General features: G+C 33.3%; 1 protein-coding gene across 1 annotated transcript in view; it reads left to right on the top strand.

Annotated features, from left to right (window-relative positions):
• The first annotated feature begins 2490 nt into the window (after positions 1 to 2490).
• LOC128891269 (neuromodulin) overlaps positions 2491 to 27711 on the top strand; it is a 234951-nt gene continuing 209730 nt past the window's right edge. The window contains exon 1 of the mRNA XM_054150682.1: positions 2491 to 3081. Coding sequence (XP_054006657.1) covers positions 3009 to 3081 — 73 coding nt within the window. The 5' untranslated portion in view covers positions 2491 to 3008. The remainder of the gene's footprint in view (positions 3082 to 27711) is intronic.

Here is a 27711-nt window from a genome sequence, read left to right on the forward strand (position 1 = left end):
GAATCGTCCTAGCTAGGAGAGAGGTTCAAGGAGGAGTGTATCCTACTCTAAAGATGGACAAAATTTTATTTGAATAATAGATGGTGAATAAAAGTACCGTTCATCAATTTATTCGAAATGTTTACTCCATTATACCGTTCAAGAAATGGGGTATCCTACTTTAAAGATGGGCAATATTTTATTCAAATAACAGATGGCGAATAAAAGGACCGAACAGTAATTCATTCGTGACGTTTATTCTACAAACCGTTATTCGGAGAAGCCTTTATTTGTTTAAAATGAAATTTGATTTTAATTTATTGTCATTTTTACCGATTAAATAACGAATCATGGGTGGTTTTTTAAAAATCTTTTATTCATTATTCAGGACGTAAGAAACGAAAGAGATTTCCCAAGTTCATTCCTTTATTTTCTGGCCCTTTGTAAACATTAATTTTGAATTCAGTAGTTTTCGAATTACAAGGCATGCAAAGTAGAGGTAGGCAAAATGTTTACTTAAATAAAAATTTCGGTTGCTGAATAAAAATGATTGAATCATTGAATCAAACATTTTACAATGAACAAATAAAAATTTAATTACTCAATCGAATAAATCGCTATTTATTGGTATTATCTATTAGCTCTTGTTCGAATAAAATTAAATTCATCTCTAATGTGCTCAATTTCGTCAATGAAATATAATTATAATTATATATAATTATATATTTATAATTTTTTAAAATGTCTATTTAGTGGTTTTGCTGAATATCATATACAATTAAAGTTATTTCCTGGTATCTGGAATTTATATCTGTATACAGAACCAGCTCTGTATGAATAATTCAATAAGAAAGAAAAAATTCATAAATTAATAAAAAAAACACGATTATTATACCCAAACAAAACTTTCTATATTAACTAATAAAGTACAGAAAAATATAAAATTCTCAACAACTTTCCCAATTTACAGGCAAGTAAAGTATTTTTTAAGAAAAGAGTCTCCGAAATTGCAAGTTGTGCGGGATACCAAAAGTTTTGGTGTCAGTCCTGGAGCCATATCCTTTTTCAAAAATAGATTTTGTAAACTGTTACCGTAAGTCTTTATTCCGTCTGCTTAGATATAAACATTGTTTTAAATTGAAGCAAAGAAACTGTTTTCGCGTTACATAATGTACCCATCGCAGATAGGCAATCTTTTATTCGAATAATTGCTAATCAATAAAACCAACGTTTAGTAATTTATTCACGACGTTCATTTCATTGAACAGGTAAATTCTTATCGCTTCGCTACGAAATGTTTCATTCGATATTTCAAATACTTACATTTATTTTACGTGTATAGGATAAATGGTTATTTATCATTCACTTTTTTGTTGTAATTATTTATTGTATAAAGATCGCATTAACATCAGGGTCATTAGCGACCACTTTGGTGTACAGTTATACATATGTATATATAAACAAACAGTGAATTGTACAGTGTGTTAGATTTTGTAATACAGATTTAAATTTTTTTAGAAAGGTAAGGATTTATCTTTCAGTTGTTATTCGAAATTTGTTCCTAGACAAGGATTTTCCCAGTTTTTATACCTATTTCGCGAGTTCCTTCTGAGAGACGAAATTGCAAACACTCGCAATATGTAAACACTTACTTAATCGTAAGACTGTTATCTCAAGCGTCCTCTATGGTCAATATTATTGTTTCAGTTTCTCTTGCCGATAAATGAAAATCATAAGATACTTGTCTACTTACACATGTCCGAATTTTAACGAGAAAACATGTCCATTATTGCATCGAAATTACCATAAAACACTCGAAGCATATTTAATTTCTTCACCGTGAAATATTTCATTCTATTTTCCAAATGCTAATATTTATTTTAAGCACATGTATCGAACAAATGGTTATTTATTTTTTGTCACTTAAAGTTTGTAGCTAGATAAGAATTCGTCCAATTTTATGCACTAGAAAAATACCAAGTATTCCGACGGTGGTGGAACTCGCTGATTGGAAAAACACTACGACACACGCACACGCGCGAATCAATCCTATCTAGCGGTTTTTATTTTTACTTCACTAGTTCTTTATGGGTGAGTAAATAAATACCTGTCTAATCATCAGATTGTTACTTCAGGTATCATCTTTGGATTCTTACATCAGTTCATCTCTTTGACAAATAACACCCCAGAATTCTCGAACATGTGCGAATTTTAACGAGAAAACGTGTCGATCGATGCGTCGAAATAACTATAAAACACTCGAAGCACATGCTACTATAAAACATTTTTCCTCGCAAATTCTTACACCGTTTATTTTTCCACTCACGTTCGCTAATATTTTTCTGCAAATTTTGACGATCACTATATAAATCCACTCAAAATTTAGACCGTCGATTTTAGCACAGCCTGTATACGTGCACGCACACAGAGATCGTAAAGGAATATATATCGACTCGCGTAGTCGCGACGCAAGGGCAGGGTCGTCGGCAGTGTCAGTACGTCTCGCGACGTCGACGGGACTTGTGTTCGTGGTATTACTGTAGGTTAGTATATTTAGCGTTCGCCGGTAGTAGCTTTCGAATACTATTTTAATACATATTTTTCTAACCGGCCAATAATTCGTTACGGGAAGAGACTGGTTAAACAGATCCAGTTCACGATACGTCCAGTTCGACCAACCCCCACAAAGTCATTTGTATTTTCGTCCTGACGGGCCGCTACGTTAAGCCGGTACCACGCCGTGTCGTTCACCTCCAGGCCAAGAGGAAAACCGAGTTTTCGGAAACGACGGACACGCTCTACTGTGATTTTTCCAATCAACGAGTTTCGCCATCGTCGGGATACTTGGTATTTTTTCTAGTGCTTAGAATTCACCATATTCGGCCTTTTATTCGACGACTAGATGTTAACGAGGAAAGCACTTAGTCGATCGTAATCGCGAATTATACGGCTAGTGTCGCGACTAACGGTGGGCGTTTGCAATTGGAGGATAGAAGGGATATAGAAAAGGACGAGGAGTAAGAGTGAAAATGGGATGCAATACGAGCAAGGAGAGTGTTCAGCCGGTAGGGGATGAAGCGAAGGAGGACGCCAAGAACGGCGGTGAGTAACGAATTTCTTTTTTTTGGGGGGGGGGGGGGGAGTAATTTCTCCGTGTTGGAAATTTCGTAGTGTATAAGAAATTTGTGTGACGCAATTGATAATAAGCCATATTTATGCGTTAAGATATCTCGAAGCTGCATCTAATAGATACTATCTACCGTGCAACTACATAGTTTGTGACGTTCGTACCATCTAAGGATCTCGAGGATTCGTGAATTGTGCGATTCGTCGGATTGGTGAAATGTGCGAACAATATACTTCATTTCAAACACTTTAACAAGGATTTATATGAACATGTAGAGATAGCAGTATATGTAATTTACTCAAGACTTTCAGAACCACATCTTCTTGTGCATTGTAGGTATATGTGACAGGGTCCTTTGAATTTGCGTGTTGCTCCTGCGTATTAAGGAAAAATTTCATTTTATATTTCTCAGACATGGTTTTACTCTTTTTAATTGTAGTTAACAAGGAAAAGTCGTTTAGCTTCCGTGATTTAATATAGCTTCAATTAATCTTAAAGCAATTTATGGATTAAGGGAAATATTTAATTCAAGAATTCTATACTTTGCGAAAATGATTAAGTTGGTGCACGTGGAACCTCATCTTCTTCTCAATAAAAATAAAGTATTACTTATAACAACAAAATATTTATTTTCAAATTTCAAAGAAATGTAAATCTTAACAGATTTTACGAATGCGGTGATTTTAATATACAGGGTGTCCACGTATAAGTCCGGACATAGGCAGGGTGTCAATTCTACATCAAATTTCCAACAAAAAATTACTCTCAGACATTTGCTTTGTGTTGCCTTATTCTGGAGTATTTTCACTTTTAATTTTTGTTCTGTGATTTCGACTTGACATTCTTTAAACGGCCATAACTCCACTAAATTACAGTGCAAACTTAAAAATCAGTGCACCATTCGAAAGAGCGTTAAATTTCCCACCTCCCTGATGCCGAACCAAAATTTATTACATGGATTTAACAAGTGAAAAATTAGGTCAAACTTTACATTGTGACAATTTTTAAAAAATTGACTTTTTCTGTATTCGTTTTTCGGTTTCAAAGACATAGTTGTTTGGCGGGCACTCTTCGGGAAAAACTTCCTCGAAGTCTCAGCTTTTGAATGGTATAGTCAAAAAAAATTGTACGGTGGTATTTTCGGGCGAAAATGACGTTTAAATGCAGAAAAGCATTCAAAATGTCCGCCTCCTAAATCAAAATTTATCGGTTCTCCTGCGCTGAAAACATCGATTTTTTGATTTATGAAATCGATCGTGTTCCAATCTCCATATCATTTATCGGTACACCGAGGTTGATTTTGATTAAATAGTTTTTAAAAACGAAAATTCTATGGATACATGTTTAAAAACAATTATTACTCACCTCGCACTCAGGTTCTACACTCGGCTGGGAGGGGCTTGAGGTGTCAAAAAATCAGTTTTTCTCCAAATTCGGAAGGCTCGGGAGTGTCACTAAAAAATACATCGAACCCTATGTCAAGTTAATTTTAAAGTGAGAAGTCAATATTTGTTGAAAAATATAGATTTTCACCTAAAACTCCACGCTTTTCTGCATTCAAACGTCATTTTCTCTCTAAAATACCACCGTACAATTTATTTTGAAGTTTTTGGGAAGTTTTTCCTGAAGAGTGCCTGCCAAACAACTATGTCTTTGAAACCGAAAAACGAATACAGAAAAAGTCAATTTTTTAAAAATTGTTACAATGTAAAGTTTGACCTAATTTTTCACTTGTTAAATCTATGTAATAAATTTTGGTTCGGCATCAGGGAGATGGGAAATTTAACGCTCTTTCGAATGGTACAGTTACTTTTAAGTTTGCACTGTAATTTGTTAGAGTTATGGCCGTTCAAAGAGTGTCAAGTCGAAAACACAGAACAAAAATTAAAAGTGAAAATACTCCCAAATAAGGCGACACAAACAAAATGTCTGAGAGTAATTTTTTGTTGAAAATTTGTTGTAGAATTGACACCCTGCGTATGTCCGAGCTTATACGTAGATACTCTGCATGAAAAGTGCTGCGTTGACAGATTCAAGGTCGAAAAACACAGATAAAAATTTCTATAGAAACATACATATGTATATGCGTTTCAATAATATCCGAATCTTGTTCGTATTCATGAAATCGATGGAGTATTACATTAGAATTGCTACTAAAGATTTGTAGAATGGTTTGGGGTTTGCATATTTCTTGACCTTGAAATATACAAATGTATTGACGAAACTTGACTACCGAACGCATGACAGTATCTTTTAACGTGTTGGAGAATTTACAGTGAATCGTGTTGAAGCTATCAGGTGATTATTTTGAACATTAACTTTGAGAGCAAGGGAATAGGTGGCGAGACTTGAAGAGGCTGTACCTTGAAGACAAGGTCATGTCGAACATTTTACGTTGTCTGAAGCCATAACGATTTTCCAACATATTCAAAATAATTCTGATCATTTAAAAATACATTGTTCATCGTATGCACGTTTTGAAAACTTCTTAGACTCTGTTGAATAAAAGTTTTTTCAAGTTCGGAATGTTACTAGTTTTATTGTTAATGCAGACCTGTTCAGTAACTGTTAGAATAAAAAGAATTTATTTTAACTATTTTAACATTTTTATTTAACAGTTACCGAACTGGACTGTATAATATCATTCAGAGCTTGAAGAAACCATTTAATTCGAAAGAAGTATTATTATAATTTAAATAATAATGAAGTAATGATGGGTCTTCTTTTAACTTAAAATGATACTTTTTGTCTATTGTTTTAGCAACTACCGAAGATGATTCCCTTGGCAATTTGAAATATTGTAACATGGAATATAAAGGGTTTTCAAAAAGGTGCTATAGGATTTTGGTTTTTTAATAAAACACAAATAGTGTGGAGTGTATCCGATTTATTTAATATATTTGTATTAAAATACACAGGATTATTTCGTAATTGAAAAAGAAACTTCTGAAGCTCGTTTTGGAAAACTCTTTATAATTTGGGTTCATTAATTGTGAGAATATTTTATTTAACAAAAACTAAGAAACTCTATATGTGTTCAAAGTCGTTTTTCTATTTAATTTTTATATTATTTCTCAAATTATTTTTGTTATTTCGAATTTATAAGAAGTGAAAGTTTTGGAAACTAGCTTTTCGAGCACGATATAACGAATTCCTTTTTTGAGCAAAATTATTTCATAAGTATTACTACAATTGCTCTAAGTACAGTGTAAATACGGAGCAAATAAAAATTCCTCTGACTTCTAGAGAAATTATTATTGTTAAAATTTTATGTTGTAATTTATTTAATTCTTTTTACTTTTTTTTAGTTATTATAGTTCTTACCTACATACATATTCAGCAATGGAAATTATTTTTATGCTAATTTTAAACGCATTTCTTCAATTCGTTTGCGCTATGTTTCCGTTGGGGGTTGTCGTTCCGAGGTACAATGTAAGAAGCTGTAGTGAATAGATTCTGCGCGTAGCCATTATTCTTTTTGGATGAAATGATAGCGTTGGTATGTGATTGGGTTGCCAATTCTTCTTTATTCAGCTATCCTTTCTGATTGTAGCATATAATCCGAGTAATAATATCCTTGGAAAGTGGGTTTTGTTTCCTTTTCGTCATATACAGCATAAAAACAGCATATATTGTATATATTTATTTAAAAATTTAAATTCATAGATACTGTAACAATTGAATACAATAATAATTAATAATGTGTTACTTTAATTACTAATGGAAAGTAGGATTCGTTCATTAAATTGGATAAATTAAATACAAGTAATGATTCAAAATATGTTTTGTTTCCTAATCGATGCTCTCAATATAAAAATAAAAAAGAAGCTTTAAATAACAGATTAGAAAGAAACAATAATAATAATAATTAATGATAGATTAGGAAGAAATAACAATTGAAAATTCGTTATGTTTCCTAATTAATGGTCCCAATAGGAAAATGAACAAGATTGCGTAGCTTTATGTAATAAATCAGATAGAAGTGACAATTGGAAATTTGTTGTTTTCCTCTTGTGCACAGTTCTAAGAACGACGAGTTTTCTTGTCCTGTAATTTTCCTATGCGAACGTCACTCGTTATTCAAAGTTGATTAACCCTCAATTGACCGTTATTGTCGCGTCACGCCTGCATTCATCGCTACCAAGAAAATACATAATGTGAAATGCGCGAATCTTGCGTGCAACGTGGGCTCGCGAAATCGATTTCGATGTGCAAAAACATTCGTATTCCAAACCGTCTAAAATTCTCCCGAGAGCGATTCAAGCTCCAGCGACCAATGCCGAAGGATCTGGCTAACGAAGCTTGCAATTAAGAACTTTTTTAATCCTACAAGTGAGCAAAACACATTTTAGAGGTATTCATAGTTATATTATGACGTCTGGGGGACTTATGGCATCGCTCGAATGTATTTTTTTAATTGCAGAACTTGTGAGTGTAGAAGTTTTTTTTTTATTTTCAAACTCGAAACTTTTCTCTCTTTATTACGGGGATTTTTTAAAGTGAAGTGAGAGAAATTTTCGGAGTTAATTAAACGATACACTTTTAAAGTTATAATTTTTCGAAATTAGTGTAATAGTAATTAATTTTCTTTCGTTTCGAATCCTTTTATGGCATATGGTGTCGGATCTTGACGGAAAGCTTAAGTAGCATTACCGATGTTATGCTAGTGACTCAGGGGAACTTTAAATGTCTTGGCACAGCAACATTCGTTTAACCTTTTAATTGATTAATCATCCTTTTGCGTCCTAAATAGCTTGGAATGTAAACTTTATGCTTTTGTCAGAAGCGCTGTTTGTTTAGTGTGGTTTATTATTTTAATGCTTTCTTAATAATGGTTACAAGCATTATGAATATTTGAATAATGACACATGACTGTAATACATACGTATATATTAGTTAAATATTACCACTAGAATATATTAGCGTACGTATTTCACATTTTAGTGATATTATAATATGAATGTATTATAATATGATGTCCCTGTGCTATCGATAATTTTTATATATGATCTTTTTAGAAACATTTGCCTATATACAATGAATAAGCCTGAACAAGACTGAATGAAATAGAACAAAGTTGAATAAAATCGAACATATCTAGACAAAACTGGCAAAATTGGACAGATTGAATAAATCAATGAAGAAAGAAACCGTATTAAACTTTCGAGTTTTCACTTCATATATTTTCAAATCACAGTATCATAACGAAATCGTTAACCGAATTCGTTGCTTCGAATTCCGAAATCTCATACTCTCCCTAACAAATTAACAAAGAAGAATCGATTTCGATCCGTCCAATCACGAATATATGCACTCGGACTTTGCTTCGAGTTTAATGAAGCGAGTAAATGTATGAGCACGGACCTGAATGTGTTAACTAATTAATCGGGTGGTCGTCTCGACATTTATCTGCTGTTATCGCTACCAAAGAGACTGCAATCAAATATTGATACCCTGAAATGTTATTCATTCTTAAAATTAACTTTCAGATTTGATTTATCTCTCCCTGTCCCCCCCCCCCCCCCCCACCATACTTTTACTCGTGATAATAATGTATATTGAACATTCTTAACTTAGCATAGAATTATAGAGATTTTGTTAATTTTATTCCGGTTGTATTTTCATCTTACAAGAAAATATTTTACATATACTCATACCGAAAGACGTAAAATGTATACAGTTCTTTTTCTTCTATACAAACGTGATTCTTGAATTGCAAGGTTACGTCAAGGCCAACATATGTGTGGTTTTTATGTTTTTTTTTTTATGAGATTCACCATTGGTTCATAAACTATTACATCCCATTAAAGAAATATCGATGATCTTGAGGTCCTGTGAGATATGACCAGAAAATTGTCTCATTATCAAAGTAATTCTCTCTTCTAAGTAAATAACGTTCCTTCTGATCGTATGGTCGAGATACAGGACATCTTATCTTAGAATATCCACTCAATAATTGAAATTAATATTAACGTTGCGTAGCAGCGAACAGCAGGGAACTTGTGTTTAATGAACAAAGTTAATTTTACAATCTGATAAGCAGATTTATTCATCGAAAGTGATATACACTTCGTATTGACTTTATAAATCAGCAAACAAAGATTTAGAATTTAATTGAAATAAAACTATTTCCAAAGGGATCTTCACGATTTTGTCTTTTAACAAAATACGCTTGACGTGGTGGATAGTTAAAATACATTATCTCTTACGTTTAATTGCAATTGTGTGTATTTTGGTTTAAAATAGAAAGATTGAATATATTCCATACCATTGGTGTTTTATTAAACAAACGAAATTCTAAAGGTCCTTTTGGAAAACCTATTAAAATTGAATTATATTAGGTTGTCTCAAAAGTTTCTTTCGCTTTATTAATAAGTAATAAATGCACAATAGTTTATGTTTTATGTTACATTACTGAATTGTGCACGATTCATTTTGCTCCACTACTGTTACAACATGAATGTCTATGAAATTAGATTGTCTATTTATATAAACACGACCACATAAAATAATTGAGTGTAACTCGCGAAAGAAACTTTCGGGACAACCTAATAGAATAATACGTTTCAATTTAATTGGGATAGTAAACATTTTTATCATACATTCACTTAATTTGACCTCGGTTATACTCGTCACGATGATTCTCTTTGCTCCTTTACTCACAAAGCTCAGAAGTTTTATTATTCAGCCCTTCATGGAAAAACTTTTCCGACTCCTGCTCCATCCGTGTGCCAGGTTTTATCAAACTTGAGGATTATCAATTGGATGATGTACCTCGTTAGTTCAATCTGATATTGTCTGAAATTTATCCTGGCCTTCCCTCTTTAAAGCGCATGGAGCTTTCCAGAAAGTTTCGGGTATCAGCCTTGCTGCGAAGTTACATTGACGTGGTCTCTCACTCAAACAGTTTAAACAAATACATTTTTTGTACGTCTTAGGTGCTTATAATATGTGTCTGAATAGCGAGATTGAAATAAACGAATAAATAAATAGTATGTAACTCTTTTTTTGCGTTCTGAATTGAGAAGGGTTGTAAATAGTTAAAGGCGAAATGAAGTGGCACATATAAAATGGAATTAATTGTGTAAATTTATTCTGAAATAGAATAATGGAATTTAATAATAGAATAAATTCCAGATAATATTAGATTTATTTAAGATAAATTATGTTTAAGTAAAATTAAATTACATCAAACTTAAATCTATGGTCAAATACATAATCTGAAATTGTATGAAAAGGATGAGGATTAATATTTTCTATACAATATTCATATGACTTATTTAATTTTATGTATATCATGAAATATTTACTAGACAACATCTAAATGTTTGTAGAAGACTTAACCATAAGAGTTGGTAACGTTTTGTTTACTCGTATAGACTAATTAACACATTCAAATATTAGTAGTGCTCTGGCTAATAAGTTAGCGAGGATTCAATTTAAAGTAATTAGATTTGCATTAGGCTATCGTATATCTACTCCAACCAACATATTAATTGCGGAATCTAAACTAACGTTCATCAGGGATCGCGCTAAATATTTGGGTAGCTGTTTCATATCAAAAATTCTGACATATCGTAGCTCTCTCCCTTTATATGTGTCCAAGAGTATTACGATTCAATCAGAAGGAAAAGGACCTCTAACTAGATGTCTTATTTCTGTATTGGAATCGAACATAATAGACTCTTAGAATTGTCCTCATATTTACAGTTACGACTTTGAGACGTACACCACTTCGATACCTATTAATACTTCATTCGAACTCCTGATAAAAAGTAACAAAAATTCTTGATCTACTCTCAATGAAATATGCGAAGAATCCAACTGTTACTCCATATATACTGATGGTAGTAAAATCATGGGAGCCAACTGTGTTGGATCGGCTTGTTTATGCCCAAAACTCTATTTAACAGTAATCTGCTCTGTAAACGCCCTTGCCTCTATATACACTGCCGAATGCATTGCGTTAACTCGTTGATCGCCACGTCACCCATATGTGGGTGACAGTGCATTTCACTGAAGAACTAACAAAATTAATTCTGAAAGTTAAGCTTCAAAGGGAATGAATTTAAATGAAGTTCGTGTATTTTGATGAAGTTATAAAAATAAATACCACGACGGATGTTTGATTATGTAGTCTCCAATAGTCTGAATAATATTGAATTCTAGCAGAAATTTTCAAGAATATTTCTCTGGCAGTCAACGTGTTAAACGATGCATTCTCAGTTATTTTGGATCATCAGAATCACAATTTTCATCTTGTTCGGGATAAAGCGTGCAGACACGGTATAGGAAATAAAACTCTCCGGTTTACGAAAACTAAGAACTTTGAAATTTATTATATTTTGGGAATTACGTAAAGCCCGTTTCGAAGTAGAGTCCCCTTGTCGAAGGTTGTCTAAATCGAATTGACTCCGATGCTTGGGGTGCCGACCGACGATGCCTCGTGCTACCCCTTCTTCGCCCACGCTGTCACCTCTCCGCTCACCTAGGGGTGCGGTAGCAGGCCCCGATTGGGAATAAGACTCAATCAGGGCGTCTCGCGTCCCACTTTCACCCCCGTCACCAACGTTCTCGGAGACCAGCGATGCGCTGTCGCGGGATTTCTATTTGTTTATGCGCAAGTTGACGTCACAGCGACAGCCCTTTGTTTAACTATACGCGTACCCGAAGCGCCACAGGGGGCCCTTAACGCGCACATCCTATCTCATACTGGGACCCAATGTTATTCCTAAATTCTAGTCAAGTGCATCCGGTAAGAAATCCCACGACAGCCCATCACTGTTAGCGACCAGGGGTAACGTTCCTATGACATTATTATTGACGGCAATTCTAGTTGCCGAGCCCAGGCAGCCCTACGTTTCCCACGCCCGTTGTAAAATATTGTCAACCGCTCGTTTTGTTCTCCGCGTCGCGCGAATAAGAATATTACCGGCCTAACGTATTCATTTCTAAGACGTGACTCGATACTCAAATCTCCTGGTACCCTAATTTCGCATCTCGAAAGCCGAAGGGATGTGGAGACGACTGAAGGTGCGCATTGCTTGCGCCTTATCCAAAAGCATCTTATCCGTCCGCTATCATGTAGCGTACCATGACGCCTTCCACAGTTTCGTTCGCAGGCTGCTTGCCACGGGTCAGCCTTTTGGGCCTTCCCGCGCAGAGGTGACCTGCAGATACGCGGAGCGAGCCCCAGTGAGGTCTGTAAAGTCTGAGGATGGTCAAGCCACTCCCCAACTGATTAGCCTTTTCACCGTGAATCGCAACTGCCGATTCACGCGAGTGCGAACTTGACCGCGAAGGAACGCCTATCTTTTTAATGAACAGTCATCGTCGCCTCTCTTCGCAACGCGAGCCTGATTCTATCCGGAACACATATATTCTCGGATTCTTTGAGTTGTCTACAAGCTTTAGAATCACCCTTAGCTAATGTTAAGACTAACTCATATATTTTTGAAATAAAAAGAAAATACAATTGTAGGAAATATCCGGGTACCAATTTTTAAACTCCTTTACGACTTTATTACTTTCCTTTATTTCGCACTTGCCTCGTTCGCTTCTCCTTACATTCTAACGTTCGTCCTCACATGCGCTCTCTCTCTCTCTCTCTCTCTCTCTCTCTCTCTCTCGCACTCATTCTTCCTCGCACTCTGACTCCATCCTTGCCAATCATACAAACATCGTTTACAAACATTCGACCTATCACGCTTCCCGATTCGCGCTCTTCAAACATACTCCCATGCATACCTGATTACGTGCACCATCTTCGCGACTGGCGCGTAATTCGATCTCAGACAATTTATCCAATAAAAATAAATATAACAAGTATGTGAAACTATTTTGGGTCCCATCGCATTCTGGTATTCAGGGTAACGAGGAGGCAGACAGAGCAGCCAAAATGGCTACTTCATCGACTTCCCTCAACATCTCTAAATGTCCATTTACCGACTTGTATGTTATATACAAAAAAGAGGCCAGGATGGTTACCACAGAACTGTCAAGGAACAGGGGTTACATAAGGGCAAGACATTTCTCCAAAAATTTTTTTGCGATGGTTCTACGCCATGGTTCTCACGCAAAAGACTAAAGAGAAATTTTGTTACAGCAATTAATAAGATGCGTGCTAATCATTACCACTTGGCAGCTTTATTGGCGCGTATAAACATAATAACGAGCAGTAGTTGTAGATGTGGCCAAAGCGATGAGGATTTAAATCACATCATTTGACAATGTGAATTGTATGAAGTTCCTAGGGTTGATCTGCTAAGATCGTTATATAAAATGGGTTTTCAGTTGCCCTTAAACATTGATATCTTTAGAGCCGAGCCGAACATCAAAGCTTGTCTGTGAATATTTTCCTTTTTTAACGACTGTTCTATCCATTTAAAAATATAGTCTATTAATTGTACGTTATTTGTATCACCACTGTATCGTAAACATTGTAAAACAAGTTCTTATGGAAGGCGTTCTTGGGTGGTTTGAGAAACACTGTTCGGGAATAGGCGACCCCTTTTGAGAGTTTCGATGCTTGTAAAACAAAGGTCAGTAGATCTCTGGGATGACAAGCCGCGGAACCAACGGGAAACCACCGTTTTTCCTGCTTCCTTATCCGTATATCACAAGGTTGGCTTGCAATTGCTATGTTCACCCTGTCACTCCGTTGATACCGATAAAGTCAGCTTGGAGACCCGAGCACTCTATTAGAAAAAGCTCAACGTTGCGTGCCACGAGACCGACACACTGCGAACCCCCCAAAAGGGATGTTCTCGGTTGAATGGAACGAAAATTCTCGGCACGGCCAGGGGCGTAACGGCGTGCCATATATTTCGTTTGGGTACTCGAGCACGAAATCTGTTCATACGCTTACAATATTTATGTGCGCCACGATCACGCGCCCCGTCGTTCATGTTTCTTTGTCGACCGTGCAAATTTTCCTTTTATCAACACGAAACTGCGCTCGTAACCCGTTATTATTTTCGTGTCGATGGAATATCTACGATATGTTATTATAATAGTGATCTTCTCGATGCTCCAGCAAATTAATCAAAACCGAGATGCACGCATTATGGCCGGAAGCAGCTTGTCGAGTATTAATTTCTCGATATCGATGGAATTGGGACGAGAGTCACTGTGTATTATTTTAATCGATCGATTGATGCGGATGTATATTACATTCGGGAAATGAAGGTAAATAACAGGTCTGATTTTTAGTTCCATTGGTGATTTGAAATAGGAATTTTTAATATTTGTTGAGAGTTTTAATTCGAAATGTTTATATTATAATAAAGTAGGTACTATGTTTTGAATTAAAGGAATTAAGTTAAGGGGTTAGTCGCGGTCAGGAAGTGGAAAAACGACATTTCTTTGTGATTCTTTTTAGTTATTAAATAATAATTTCCATAAGTAACAATTAAGTATATTATAAAGCATGTTTTAAAGAAATAGAAAACATTTTTTGTTTTAAGAAACGTTTAATTTATATCGTCATAACAGCCGATGACTTAGACGATGATTTAAAAACATAGGTTTGCGGTGAGCAAGATTTCTCTACACTGGTTTACCTGAAAACAAAAACAAAGGTAGATTTCGAAAATAGATTAGTCTAGCGGGTCACTGAACGAAGGATTTTGGAAAAAATTAATTTAAAACAAGATGGCGTACATTTGAAGTTGATTTTCAATTTTTTCACCAAAATTAAGCGATACAGGATAAAAAAAAGTATACAAGAAAATAAAAAATCCTTCGATCAGGGACCCGTTAGTCTAATATATTTTCTAAATCTATCTTTAGTTTTGTTTTCAGGTAAACCAGTGTAGAGAAATCTTGCTCACCGCAAACCAAGTGGCTACCCACGCCATCGCCTGTTATGACGAAATGAATTAACCTTTTTTTAAAATAAAAATTCTTTTATAGTTCTTTAAGACATACTTTGTAATATATTTACATTTCATTAATAAAAATTATTATTTAATACCTTAAAAAAGACACATAAGAAACTGTCCGTTTCCATTTTTCTGACTACGACTAAGCCCTTAACGATGAATCAATTATGTTATATTTAATCTATTTATTATGTTATATTTAATCTATTTATTATGTTATATTTTATATTATATTATATTCACATAATTAATTCATCATTTATTTAATTTGTTTAAATCAAAATGTAGTACCTACTCTATTATTCTATTCTATTAATCCATTCAATTTATTCAATTTACAATTTAATATACACATTTATTAAGATTCTGAATGAAACAAATGAAATTAATGTCAGTATAAAATGTCAATAGTATATTAAATTCTAAATTGAATAAATATAATTAATCACGAATCAATTGATAATAAAGTACTACATTTTGAATTGAACAAATTAAATTTAAAATTTAATATTCTATTATCAATAGCATTTAATTTGTTATTTAATTCGTTATATGTATCATTCGTGTGAAGGAACTTTTTATTACAATGAATTTATTACAATTGAATCATGTAGTTGAAGTTTTATCCGATCAAAACTTTGAGTGTTTTTCAAGAATTTTAAAAGAGCCCACAAGTGAAGTTCAAGATGAGTTCATGGATTTTCCCAATCTCAACAAACGACCGGTTTTGTCATTGTAAAATTGTATAATATCTGTCGAAGTGATGTGTCGCCGAGTATCATGTTGGTTCAGATCTGATTTCAAAGCACTGGAGTCTGATATTGAAATTTTTCCATCGGAAGCTTCCACTGGAGTTGTTCCATTGTGCAAGATGTATTCAATTGGTTTTCGCGCATCATACTTCTCGTTCAAGTTTTTCACTTTTCCTGCATATTTCACCTCTCCCATTCTACACCGGAGTATCTACGTGGTGTTCCTAAAATATTTAATAAAACTTTACCTTTGTAATCTACTAACAGAACTAATGAAAAATATTAACAAAGGCCACTGTTTGTCAATTTCTACTACAATAGCATTTTTCATAAATATGTACATCGTATAAAGTAGTCTTTAAAGAAGTTGAGTGTTTGAATGAAGCAGTAGGTATTCTATTCAAAATAATGGAGCAAGTGAAAAAACTAATTGGACTAAAGTAAAATTAATAACAAGTTTCTATGATTATGTGGTGTATTGTGGTATCAGTGATGCTAACAATAAAATGAAATGTCTTATGTGGAAGGTACTACTACTCGTATAGACAAATACCAATTTTAAATTTTCTTTGGTCTCCTACTGTAGGTGTATCTGTAAATTTTTATTAGAATCGAAAAAATAACAGGTTGTAAATACTCTATTTGAAACAGTACAATAACAAAAAAATGGTTGTAATTATTGTTGCTGAATTTGCAATAAATTATCGTCTTTTTTTGCTGTAGTACAGTTATTAATAAATTCAGAGGTAGTGAGGTAGAAAAAAAAAGAAAGATTTAAAAAATAGAAACGAATTGTCTGTGCGTAATGTCAAAGACGTATAAAGTATACAAAATTAATGTGTATATTTGATTACAGTGTCTTCTAAACATGTGAATCGAAATGTTTAAACACAAGACCATTAAAATTGTTTTCTTCTATCAAGCTCACAAGCTTTGCACTAAATAATAAATTATTTCAGCTGGCAGGTGTGTTATTGACTCACCATGTATGTAGACTTTTATAACTGACTGTATGTCTAGCTACGAAATACAGATACACATCAAACATTAATAGAAAATATCAATACAGAAGCTTGCAACTGCATGTGGTAATAAAGACCACCGTTAGCCAGCTCAGTACGAGGGTTCTTTATTGATTTTCTCTCATTTACAGACCAACAATTATAACAATTAAAAGTAAAAGTCCTAATTTGTAAATTTCGATATATAAAACAGTATGGTGAATTTTATCTTGTGCATCGTAACTTTCAATTTTACATCTTATGATAACTGAAATAAAAGTCACATTGAAATACAAAAGGAATCGTTTGAGAGAGAAATATTTTAGGAATATCAAAATTCACCATGCTTTTTTATATATTTAAATTTTCAGATTAAAATTTATACTTTTCAATGTAACAATTATAGATCTGAAGATTTATAATTATTAACTTAAGTAAAGTAGAAAACACATTATGATACGAAAAGAATACATAAAAAAATATTTTAAGAATTTTTAAATTTACCATGATTTAAATTTTGAAATTAAAAATTAAAATTTTCATTGCAGTAATTATAGACCTAAAGACAATGGAAGTACAAACCATTTTAAAAATGCAAACAAATACTTTTCGACGTAACAATATTTGAAAAATTTACCATACTCTTCTATATACAGGGTGTCTACGTCTAAGTTCGGACATACGCAAGGTGTCAATTCTGCAACCAATTTTCAACAAAAAATTACTCTTAGACATTTTCTTTGTGTCGTTTTATTCTGAAGAATTTTCACTTTTAATATATTTTCTGTGTTTTCAACTTGACACTCTTTAAGCGGCCATAACTTCACTAAATTACAGTGCAAACTTAAAAGTAAGTATACAATTCGAAAGAGCGTTAAATTTCCCATCTCCCTAATGCCGAACCAAAATTTATTAATTAGATTTAACAAGTGAAAAATTCGGTCAAACTTTACATTGTGACAATTTTTAAAAAATTGACTTTTTTTGTATTCGTTTTTCGGTTTCAAAGACATAGTTGTTTGGCAGGCACTCTTCGGGAAAAACTTCTCGGAAACTTCAAAATAAATTGTACGGTGGTATTTTAGAGAGTAAATGATGTTTGAATGCAGAAAAGCGTGGGGTTTTAGGTGAAAATCTATATTTTTCAACAAATATTGACTTCTCACTTTAAAATTAACTTGACATAGGGTTCGATGTATTTTTTAGTGGCACTCCCGAGCCTTCCGAATTTGGAAAAAAACTGATTTTTTGGCACCTCAAGCCCCTCCCAGCCGAGTGTAGAACCTGACTGCGAGGTGAATAATAATTGTTTTTGAACATGTATTCATAGAATTTTCGTTTTTAAAAACTATTTAATCAAAATCAACCTGGGTGTACCGATAAATGATATGGAGATTGGAGCACGATCGATTTCATAAATCAAAAAATCGATGTTTTCGGCGCAGGAGAACCGATAAATTTTGATTTAGGAGGCGGACATTTTGAATGCTTTTCTGCATTTAAACGTCATTTTCGCCCGAAAATACTACCGTACAATTTTTTTTGACAATACCATTCAAAAGCTGAGACTTCAAGGAAGTTTTTCCCGAAGAGTGCCCGCCAAACAACTATGTCTTTGAAACCGAAAAACGAATACAGAAAAAGTCAATTTTTTAAAAATTGTCACAATGTAAAGTTTGACCTAATTTTTCACTTGTTAAATCTAATTAATAAATTTTGGTTCGGCATCAGGGAGATGGGAAATTTAACGCTCTTTCGAATTGTATACTTACTTTTAAGTTTGCACTGTAATTTAGTGGAGTTATGGCCGCTTAAAGAGTGTCAAGTTGAAAACACAGAAAAAATATTAAAAGTGAAAATTTTTGAGAATAAGACGACACAAAGAAAATGTTTAAGAGTAATTTTTTGTAGAATTGACACCCTGCGTATGTCCGATCTTATACGTAGACACCCTGTATATGTATATCCAAACTGGTAAATTTGAAATTCTATTTTTTATTGTAATAATTCTAAATTTGGTGGTGTCTTAAATCCAAAAATCAAAACGTTACGTTTTACAATTTAAATAAACAACCCTTAAGTTGAAACTGATAAACAATGGTTTTCATTATAATAGAAAGTCTACAATAGGAATGATCAATTATGAAACAGTATTGGTTATCGGAAATGCTATCTAATTGTCTGGAGAGTAATGAAATTAAAAACATTCTAAGAGATCGCAGATTTTTAGTTGGCTCGAGTTTCAAAGTTTATTATCGTAATGAAACAATTTGATAATGAATTCGCTCGTAAAATGCTAAGAGAGGACGGTCTTTACGGGGATTTAGATATCCTTTAAGAGATACGTATACTTCTCGTTGCATCCCACGGGAACAAGCACGTATTACAGTTACGGGCACGTTAACTTCGAATCATGCGCCTATGAAACCTTCCTCTTTGGAAACGTGGGAGGATAGTAGGATATATACATATGTATGAAAATTTTATTCGGGATGAGTGGTTTCCGTTTTCCGGCAGACGCTCGGGATAGATATTCTGGCATATGAAGGATTATCGGCGAAACGATATTATCTATTTGCTTGTATTTGCGTTCGATCGGCTTGCATCGACCAATATTTCTGATCAATAATTCTTGGTTTCATGGTACCAATAAAAATGAATTTTTAGAATTTTAAGCTCTACTTTCAGACTACATTTTCGTGCCATTAATATATTGGAACCAAAAGCTTAATATATTAAACTTCATTAATAATTCATGGTTTTTCGTAACTAAATATAACATTTTTATATGTAACAGAATTTTAGTACGTACAATTTAAATCTCAGCTTTTAGACTACACTTTTTTGTGCTATTATTTTATTAGAATAAACAAACTTTACTAATAATTCTTGATTTTTGGTAACAGTAAAATTTAATTTTTAGACTATGCTCTTTCTTGCCAATAATTTTTAATGTTTTGTTCCTTATTTTGTATACTAAAATATTTACGACACATCATTTACATTAAAAACGTCATTAAAAAATCATTTTGCTTTGAGATTCAGCTTTTGTATTTTGAAATGAATTCATGCACTACGTTTTCACAACATTGTGAAGAGGTAGCACGGTTTGTCGCGCCGTAATATAGAAAAATGCATACTTATTCGTTTTGTTAGATCGAACATAGCGATAATGTGCACGCTTTTGCTGAATATCAAGGCAATCGACAGGATGTGGAGGAGGAATGATGAGATCCTTCTATGCTACGAGTACATATACATATTGTTACGTTCTCGTATTTTGATTTCTTCCACGGTTTAATCACACAGTTAAGTCAGACAGTCGACGAAGTCATAAATAGCGAATAATAACGCTCAACTTTTATATATGTAACACGAAAATAACAGTCTAAATTATCTAAAGTCTAAAGTATTTAAAGTTAGCTTTAATTTTGAGCTTTATCAGTGAATACCAGGGAATTACTCAAGGGATAAGTATAGCCTTTCGAGTCACGAATTATTCCAAACGAAGGCCGCAAATTTTCTCTTTAAAACAATAAATTTAATATCACTTTTTATTATCAAAATAGTAACCTAGATTACACATCCGTATCAAATCTTAGCGGCCAAGGCAAAACGCTTTAAATTTGCCTGGCAGTGGATGGGTTAACTGTAATTGTAAGTTGTAAGATTAACAAGTAAGTATCCAATTATGAATAATTGCTTGTTATTTACCAAGCTTTGATACGATATGGCTTTAATTAGGTATTCTTTTGTACCTTTTAATTGTGTTTCCCTAAACTTTTCTTATATCAATTTTTAAAAGAATTTCGTAGATTATGTATACATATAACATCTACTCTGGGTTCTGGGTCAAGGGTAACGATAGCGGTATGGTCTCGGGCGGTTATGCCAAAACAGTGAATAGTGGACCTTTGGTTGCATGGACCGGCATTGAGGCACACGAGAGCTATGCTAAGGGAACAATCTAGTGTGCTAGGTACATAATACCTTATTAAGACTGGACCGCACTAAGTTTAGGCTTATAGTCGGTCTAGTCAAGGGGCACTGGTACACCAGAATTAATATATATCGAATTAATATATAGGATGTCTCATTATAATCTTTCCACGCGATTATCTCGCAAAATATTCATCATTCGAATAAAATGTTTAAACGAAACATGCTCTATTTGAAGGGGGATACTCTGGGAATGGTGTACTCTGTTTTTTTCTAGGTGGAGACGCCTCCGAGATTTGAAGGTCATCTTTGTTTTTTTAAATGGAAACGTAGTTTTTTCACGCTAGACACATAGCTTATCTCAAGACGAATTCATTGACCTATATTATGTTGACCATGAGATGTCATTCAAGGTTATTTCCATGGCTTAAAGTTTTCTTCTTCGTTGCACGTCCAGAAAATGTTTCTTATTATCTTCTAAATTCAACAAGCCGAGTTTGAATGCTATTGACATTAATGTTTACAAACACAGAATATCTGCTAGCACAACGACCTCGAGTACGAATCCTATTGATATTCATGTTACAAGTTCTAGTTGTTCCAGTTGCTTCGAAGTGGTGACTAGCTACATACTATAAGCGTTCTTCATTTACGATGGCTGATTATACGCCAAGTGAAATTATTGACATGATTTTGGTATTGGAAACATTTTCTGAACGTGGAGTGAAGAAGAAAATTTTAAGCCATGAGAATGACCTTGAATGACATTCCAAGGTCAACATAATATAGATCAATGAATTCGTCTTGAGATAAGCTATGTGTCTAGCGTGAAAAAAACTACGTTTCCATTTAAAATAACAAAGGTGACCTTCAAATTTCGGAAGCACCTCCACCTAGAAAAAGACAGTGTACATCATTGAATGTTCCCCTTCAAATAGAGCATGTTTCGTTTAAACATTTCTTTCGAATGATGAATATTTTGCGAGATAATCGCGTGGAAAGATTATACTGAGACACTTTGTATATAAAATTTAGACTTCGCGCACACCCAACAGTTGGAGAAATTGAAAATCCAGTGATAGGATATCTCACGACTAACTAATCGCGAACCCCCACCTGCTGCACCATACTTAATGATTTACCGCAAAAGCACATTTTTTTTCTAAAAAACCCTTTCATTGGTGGGTGACGCACTAAGAGCCAAGTGTAATTGTATTTCAAATCAATTTTCATCAGAGTTATAAAAAAAGATAACTCATTAAAGAAATTGCATGTATTTTCCATTTAAAACTTTCAATTTAAAAATTTTGCAGGAATCGAGTTTGTATGCATTTGCAAGGTATTTAGAGGGTATGTAGCATACTTTTTAATAATCATTAAAGTAAAGACCACCTTAATGTACATGTAGTGTACTAGTATGTATAAAACACAATAACAAATATACATTATATTTATTTGATTAACATAGATTTATTTAAGAATGTAACACTTTTATCTTCGATCACGATAAGGGAACGTCTGCACGTAATCCAACAGAAAAATTTCGTATCGCGGTTGGTATTTCATTATTTTTCGTTCCTTTTACTCCCGTCTTCTTTGTTCCTTGTCGAACGAAAACTCACCCTCCCGAGACATTGAGACGCTGTAAAGTCGCGCAAACTATTTTTACAATTACATCCACCGCCTATCGTCCTTCCGCCGTTTCATTTTCCCCTGCTAACGTTCACGTATTAAATTCCGTGAAATTGAAATTGCGAGCTTTATTCCGATTGTTCCTGCATGTGGCCTGACTCCTTGATCTCTTACGCGGGGAATTATACTCTGTAAGACCTCGATTATCGAAATTAATCACAGCCATTGCGAGGTGAAACAATGCACTCGAAGGAACGGTAACAAACGGAGAATAGGAAAATGAATTGAGGTCTTCCAAAAGGGGCTTGGACTGCTTTTTAATCAAACACAAGTGGTGTGGAATATGTATTTTTTTTTTTATTATAAATAAAAGTAGATATGATTATAGTTATATGTACGTGTAAGATTATATCGTTTAAATGTTCACCAATTGTTACAAAATAAAATTTTGTAGCGCCTTTTTGGAAAATCTTTACTTTAGAAATATTTACCAGAAAAACATTTTCGTTCTTCTATCTACTTATATTAACATCTTTATCCATAGAATTCTTTATAAACTATATTGTTTGTAGGATTTCCTAAAAACTACATTCTTTGTAGAAATTCTGTTCTCTCTTAAAAGATTCCTTTGCTATCTTCTTTGTACAATAGTGATCCTAATATAGCTTAATAATAATTATATTTCTCTGTTAGAATGTAAAAAGCAACTAATAAAAATTTGATCTTGTTTGAATAGAAATAGTAGGAGTCATAGAGAAAACCTCAAGCAGAAAGCAAACAACCTCAATCAATATGTATAATGAATTTATCTTGTGTAACGTATTATTACTCTATATTATTCTACTTTATATTACAAAAAATTGTAATAAGGTATAGAAGGTTTCATTTACAAGTTTCATCTATAATTATTAAAAATGTGTTAAAGAAATTTGATAAACAATGTATCTGATTCAATTTAACTCTCGAAACACACTTGGATAACTATAATGGTTCTGTTCTTTTATATTACGTATGTTAAGTGACAAACGGTTACCAACATTTGTATTAAATTTAAGTTATTAGTAAGGTTACATTTTGAAAATCATAACTATTGTTGTATATTTTACTTCTACATCGGTTAGAAACAGTAATATCGTGTATGATAATAAATTCTGATGCGTCAGTGGTTTTTCCAAATGATAAAAGAACACTTCAATATTGTCCTTGTTGATGCACCGTTTCCTAATTTCCTGTGCTAATTTTAGCATCCTTGTGGTCAATTCTTGTGTAGCTTATATTGCAAATATCATTCCACTTCTGTTGGAAAATAAAGTTAGCAACTGAGCTCTAGAGAAGAATTGTAAACAAAGATTAAAAGGTAGTTATTAGTATAGTAACGCTGTTATATAGAAACAGAAATAGTTAATTAATAGACAAAAGTTAAATTTAATTTTTCTTCTAGTTTCTACTAAGATGAGTTCTAAGTACTTAGTATTTCATGGATTCCTCTATCAAAAAAGGGAAATAATATGAATGCTTTTTTTTTTCAATAAGTTAGACAGGCATAAATTGAGAGCCTGTAATTTATAAACGATGAGAAAGAAAATAATACAGTTATTCTTGTATTTTAATTAGCTAAAATAAATGCCATTCGAAAGTGTATAATTTGTAAACAATGAAAGGGAATAATGAAGGGAACAATGTGGCTATATTTTTATCTTAATTAATTGAAATGTAGTCCGATGGAGAATGTATCATTTTTAACTGACGAAAGGAAAAATGTTATAACGACTCTTTTTATCATAATCCATGAAAATACGCGCCGTTTGAAAACATGTCATTTATAAAGAAGAATATTATGACAAGTTTTTTTTTTAATTTAATTAAAATACACGCTGTTCGTGAACATTAAACTTAATTGACAAATTATGCGGGAAGGTAGAGGTTTTCTATTCCCGTCCTCAAATATTTTGGGCAACAGCGTATATACGACGTAATGTCGCGTAGGTTGTCCCCAGCTCGTTTCTGCCGTTTCACAATGTTGGGGTGGAAATTCCGTAAAATCAAACGAACCGTGTTCATGCTATAGCGAATGCACTCTCGATATTCAATAAATTCGAAGAGTTTTCCGATAAATGCCCTCGCACACTAGTTCCTTATCTAGCCATAACAACGGCACAACGATCTGTGCAGAATGTATCCTGGACTGCACTAATTTCGAATGCTTTCGACGAATTCATGCTATCTGGTTTCGTAACAATATTCCTAATAAGTTTATGCAAATTTCATTAGCATGCTGTGTGTTGAAAGGAAGGAGGGACATCTTTTGTTCCAGATAAATTGTTTTTAGAATATTTTTTGCTTTTTATGAGTGTTTCTTTCTCTGCTTTCGTTACGTATTCGTTTATTAATTCGAAATAAAAGAAGCATTTCTCTATTTATTTTAAATCATATTTATACACTGAATTATTTTATAAATATTTCATAAAACTGGTGTAATTTTTTGTATACATTCACTATCAGAAAAATCGGGACACTTCTTCAAAACGTCATAAATATGGGAGTTTGCAACCGATTTTCGTGAAACTTTGTCAGGAGTAGTTTTGAAGTGTCCTCTGGGCGTGTGCAAAGTTGCATTGGTGAAGCTAGATGCGAAAGGGTTAATTCACCCCCGTAAAGGGGGTGGTGCAGGAAAACGGCACTTCTGAAGGGGCCAGGGGTGACGGAAAGGGTTGAAAAAATCAAAAAAACCTTTAAGGCTACTCTCCTTGATGCCCTCTACAGAATGCACCCCCTGAAATTCTTCTCGGACAAACCCACCCCTCACAACACCCCACCCCCCCCTAAAATTCACAATTCACAGGGGATTCTCTGGAATCCCCTGATCCAGGAAATGCCAACACTCACGCCGTACACTGACGAAGTTTCACGAAAATCGGTTGAAAACTCCCATATTTATGACTTTTTGAAGAAGTGTCCCGATTTTTCTGATGCCGAGTGTAGATTTTGTTCTGGTTTACTGAAAACTGAGAGTTAGCTATCCGTAAGTAATTTATCAACCCACTCGCTGTACTCCGTTTCAACCGCGTGGAATACTATTTTTATTCTATATTACGTACTTACATGTTAAATTTGAAGTTTCTAGATACATTCACTGAAATAATGCAAATTACCTCTATAGTTTTTATCATTAATAATGTGATATTAGAAGAAACTATTAATAAAATATACTCGCTAATACAACATAAACATATCGAAAGATAAATGATATAATTGATATTAATAGATTTGCAACTTTTATTAGATATTTATGTCTATTAAGTAAGTACCCATGTACTTCTGAGCGGAGGTGTACCTATACGAAATTTCAAAGAATTTCGATCACGTTTAGCCAAGTTGCTAGAATTTATATTTTAAAATGTTATTGAATTTCGGGAAAAAGAACTTATAATTTTCTAAACGGAAAAGGTCTTCTTTTTCTGAGCGTCTGTAATAATTCGATCAACGACTGTAGATGGCAGTAAAGACGAAAAGATAAGCTTCTTCCCCCGATCAATTATTCGTATAGCTATCTGCTGGCGTCAGAGTTTCTCCGGTTTCTTTCTATCTCTCCATTGCCAAAACTAACACGTAAGGGCAGTATAATGTATTTATTCCACCGAGAGGTGGAAGAACGCCAAATTGTTTCAGCCAGCCATAGAAATCCTCGTGAATGCACTTACCAATTGACCATTGAGCACACGAAGTAACTTTTCAGTGTAAGTGGTACCGTGAATTTTTGACCACTTATGCGAAATTGTTTATCAGTTGTCAAACGTTACGAATGGAACATTTTTCATTTACGAATACGCGGAAACGTAAATTTCAGTATACGTGGATTTACTCGTAGCTGACTATAGTTTGATCACATTCATTTGTGCAATTGCTCGTCGACCTTCAGCAAAGAAAAATCATTAAGAACGAGACTTTAATGACACCTCGCATAATTTGTTTGATTTGTTGCCTTCATAAAGAAGCTTGAATTAAATTTCAAATGTTCTTCATTCATCTTTTTTCCCTAAGTTACATTTTGTAACTAGAACTAGAAAAATCTTTAACAAATACTCTAAACAAATCTTAGAATAATGAAATTCTACATTAAGAACTTAAGTAAACTATCCTTTCAAATAAACACAAAGTTAAATGAAGTATTATTTATTGCAAATTTAAATCATATTCATAACCTACACCATGAATATTTATAAAAATATTGATATAGTTGATGTGATTATTTTCGTCAGTTGAAATAAAATCAAAGTAATGCGACATTATATGTCTTTATCAATTTTTGTTTATCGAAGATTAACAAATTAACTCGAATTTCGTAAACTGTGCAAAATTCCCAGAATTTGCATAAGTTAAGTTAGTAAACATTCGCGAGAAGTGCCGTCAGTTGATTTCTATAAGCATGTAACATGTAAATTACTTCCGCACAATAAATTTCAATTAGCGCGTCGAGTCGCTGTCATGATTTCTTGTCGATAAACGGAGCGAATCAGAGCAGAAGATAGTTCGAAAACAAACTCGAAAAACAAGATTGCGCAATCATCTTGTTGCAATATCAATGTTACTAGTAAATAATCCTATTAAAACAATGGAATAGAGAAGAATTTAAACGACAACATGTAAATTTAACAGAATTACTAATAATACTTTTTCTTTTATTCAGGATTCTAATAAAATTGAAAGTTTCAATATGAAATTAAAATTGAATTGGATATTAACATAGTGATTAATTATTATAGGCAAATTCAAAAAGTATGCACCGTGTAAGATGCAAAAATTTCTTTTTATTTAGTTTTCTACAAACAGCAGCAGAAATGACAATGTAAAGACACATCTTTCAATCAAAAATACTGTTTCGTTAAAAGTTATTGCTCATTTGACTACAGAAAATTTTTAGACAGAAGCATCAAAATATGTACTTATTGTTAATCCTATTCATCCATATTTTTGCCTTAATTATTCACAATTATTAAGATCAAGTCATAATTAATTTATTATATATATACAATCTTGAACACCCTTCTAAATTCTTTATATTTTTCTTTTAGATTAATATCTATTTTTATCTTTCCACGTTCTTATTTTTATTTCTAAGGATTGCTGTCTTAATACAGTATTTATTCGTTAAAAGCTCGCATTTTGGGTTTGGTGTGACCCATTAACAAAGAACAGACATGTTTTCCAATGGTCGTTCCTTACCAATCACTGGATAGAAATGGAACAAGATCTTAGCGCGTAGACCAAACTAGACATTCAACGAATGAATGCTGTATTGTTCTGAAGAGTATCAGTATACCAGGTTGTTGAAACGTATATTCCCCAATAAGGCACGATTGTATTTACAATTGCTCTAAAGTCCAAATAAATTACGTCTA

Source organism: Hylaeus anthracinus, unplaced genomic scaffold (assembly GCF_026225885.1).
Source record: "Hylaeus anthracinus isolate JK02 unplaced genomic scaffold, UHH_iyHylAnth1.0_haploid 12001, whole genome shotgun sequence".
In the NCBI taxonomy this organism is placed as follows: domain Eukaryota; kingdom Metazoa; phylum Arthropoda; class Insecta; order Hymenoptera; family Colletidae; genus Hylaeus; species Hylaeus anthracinus.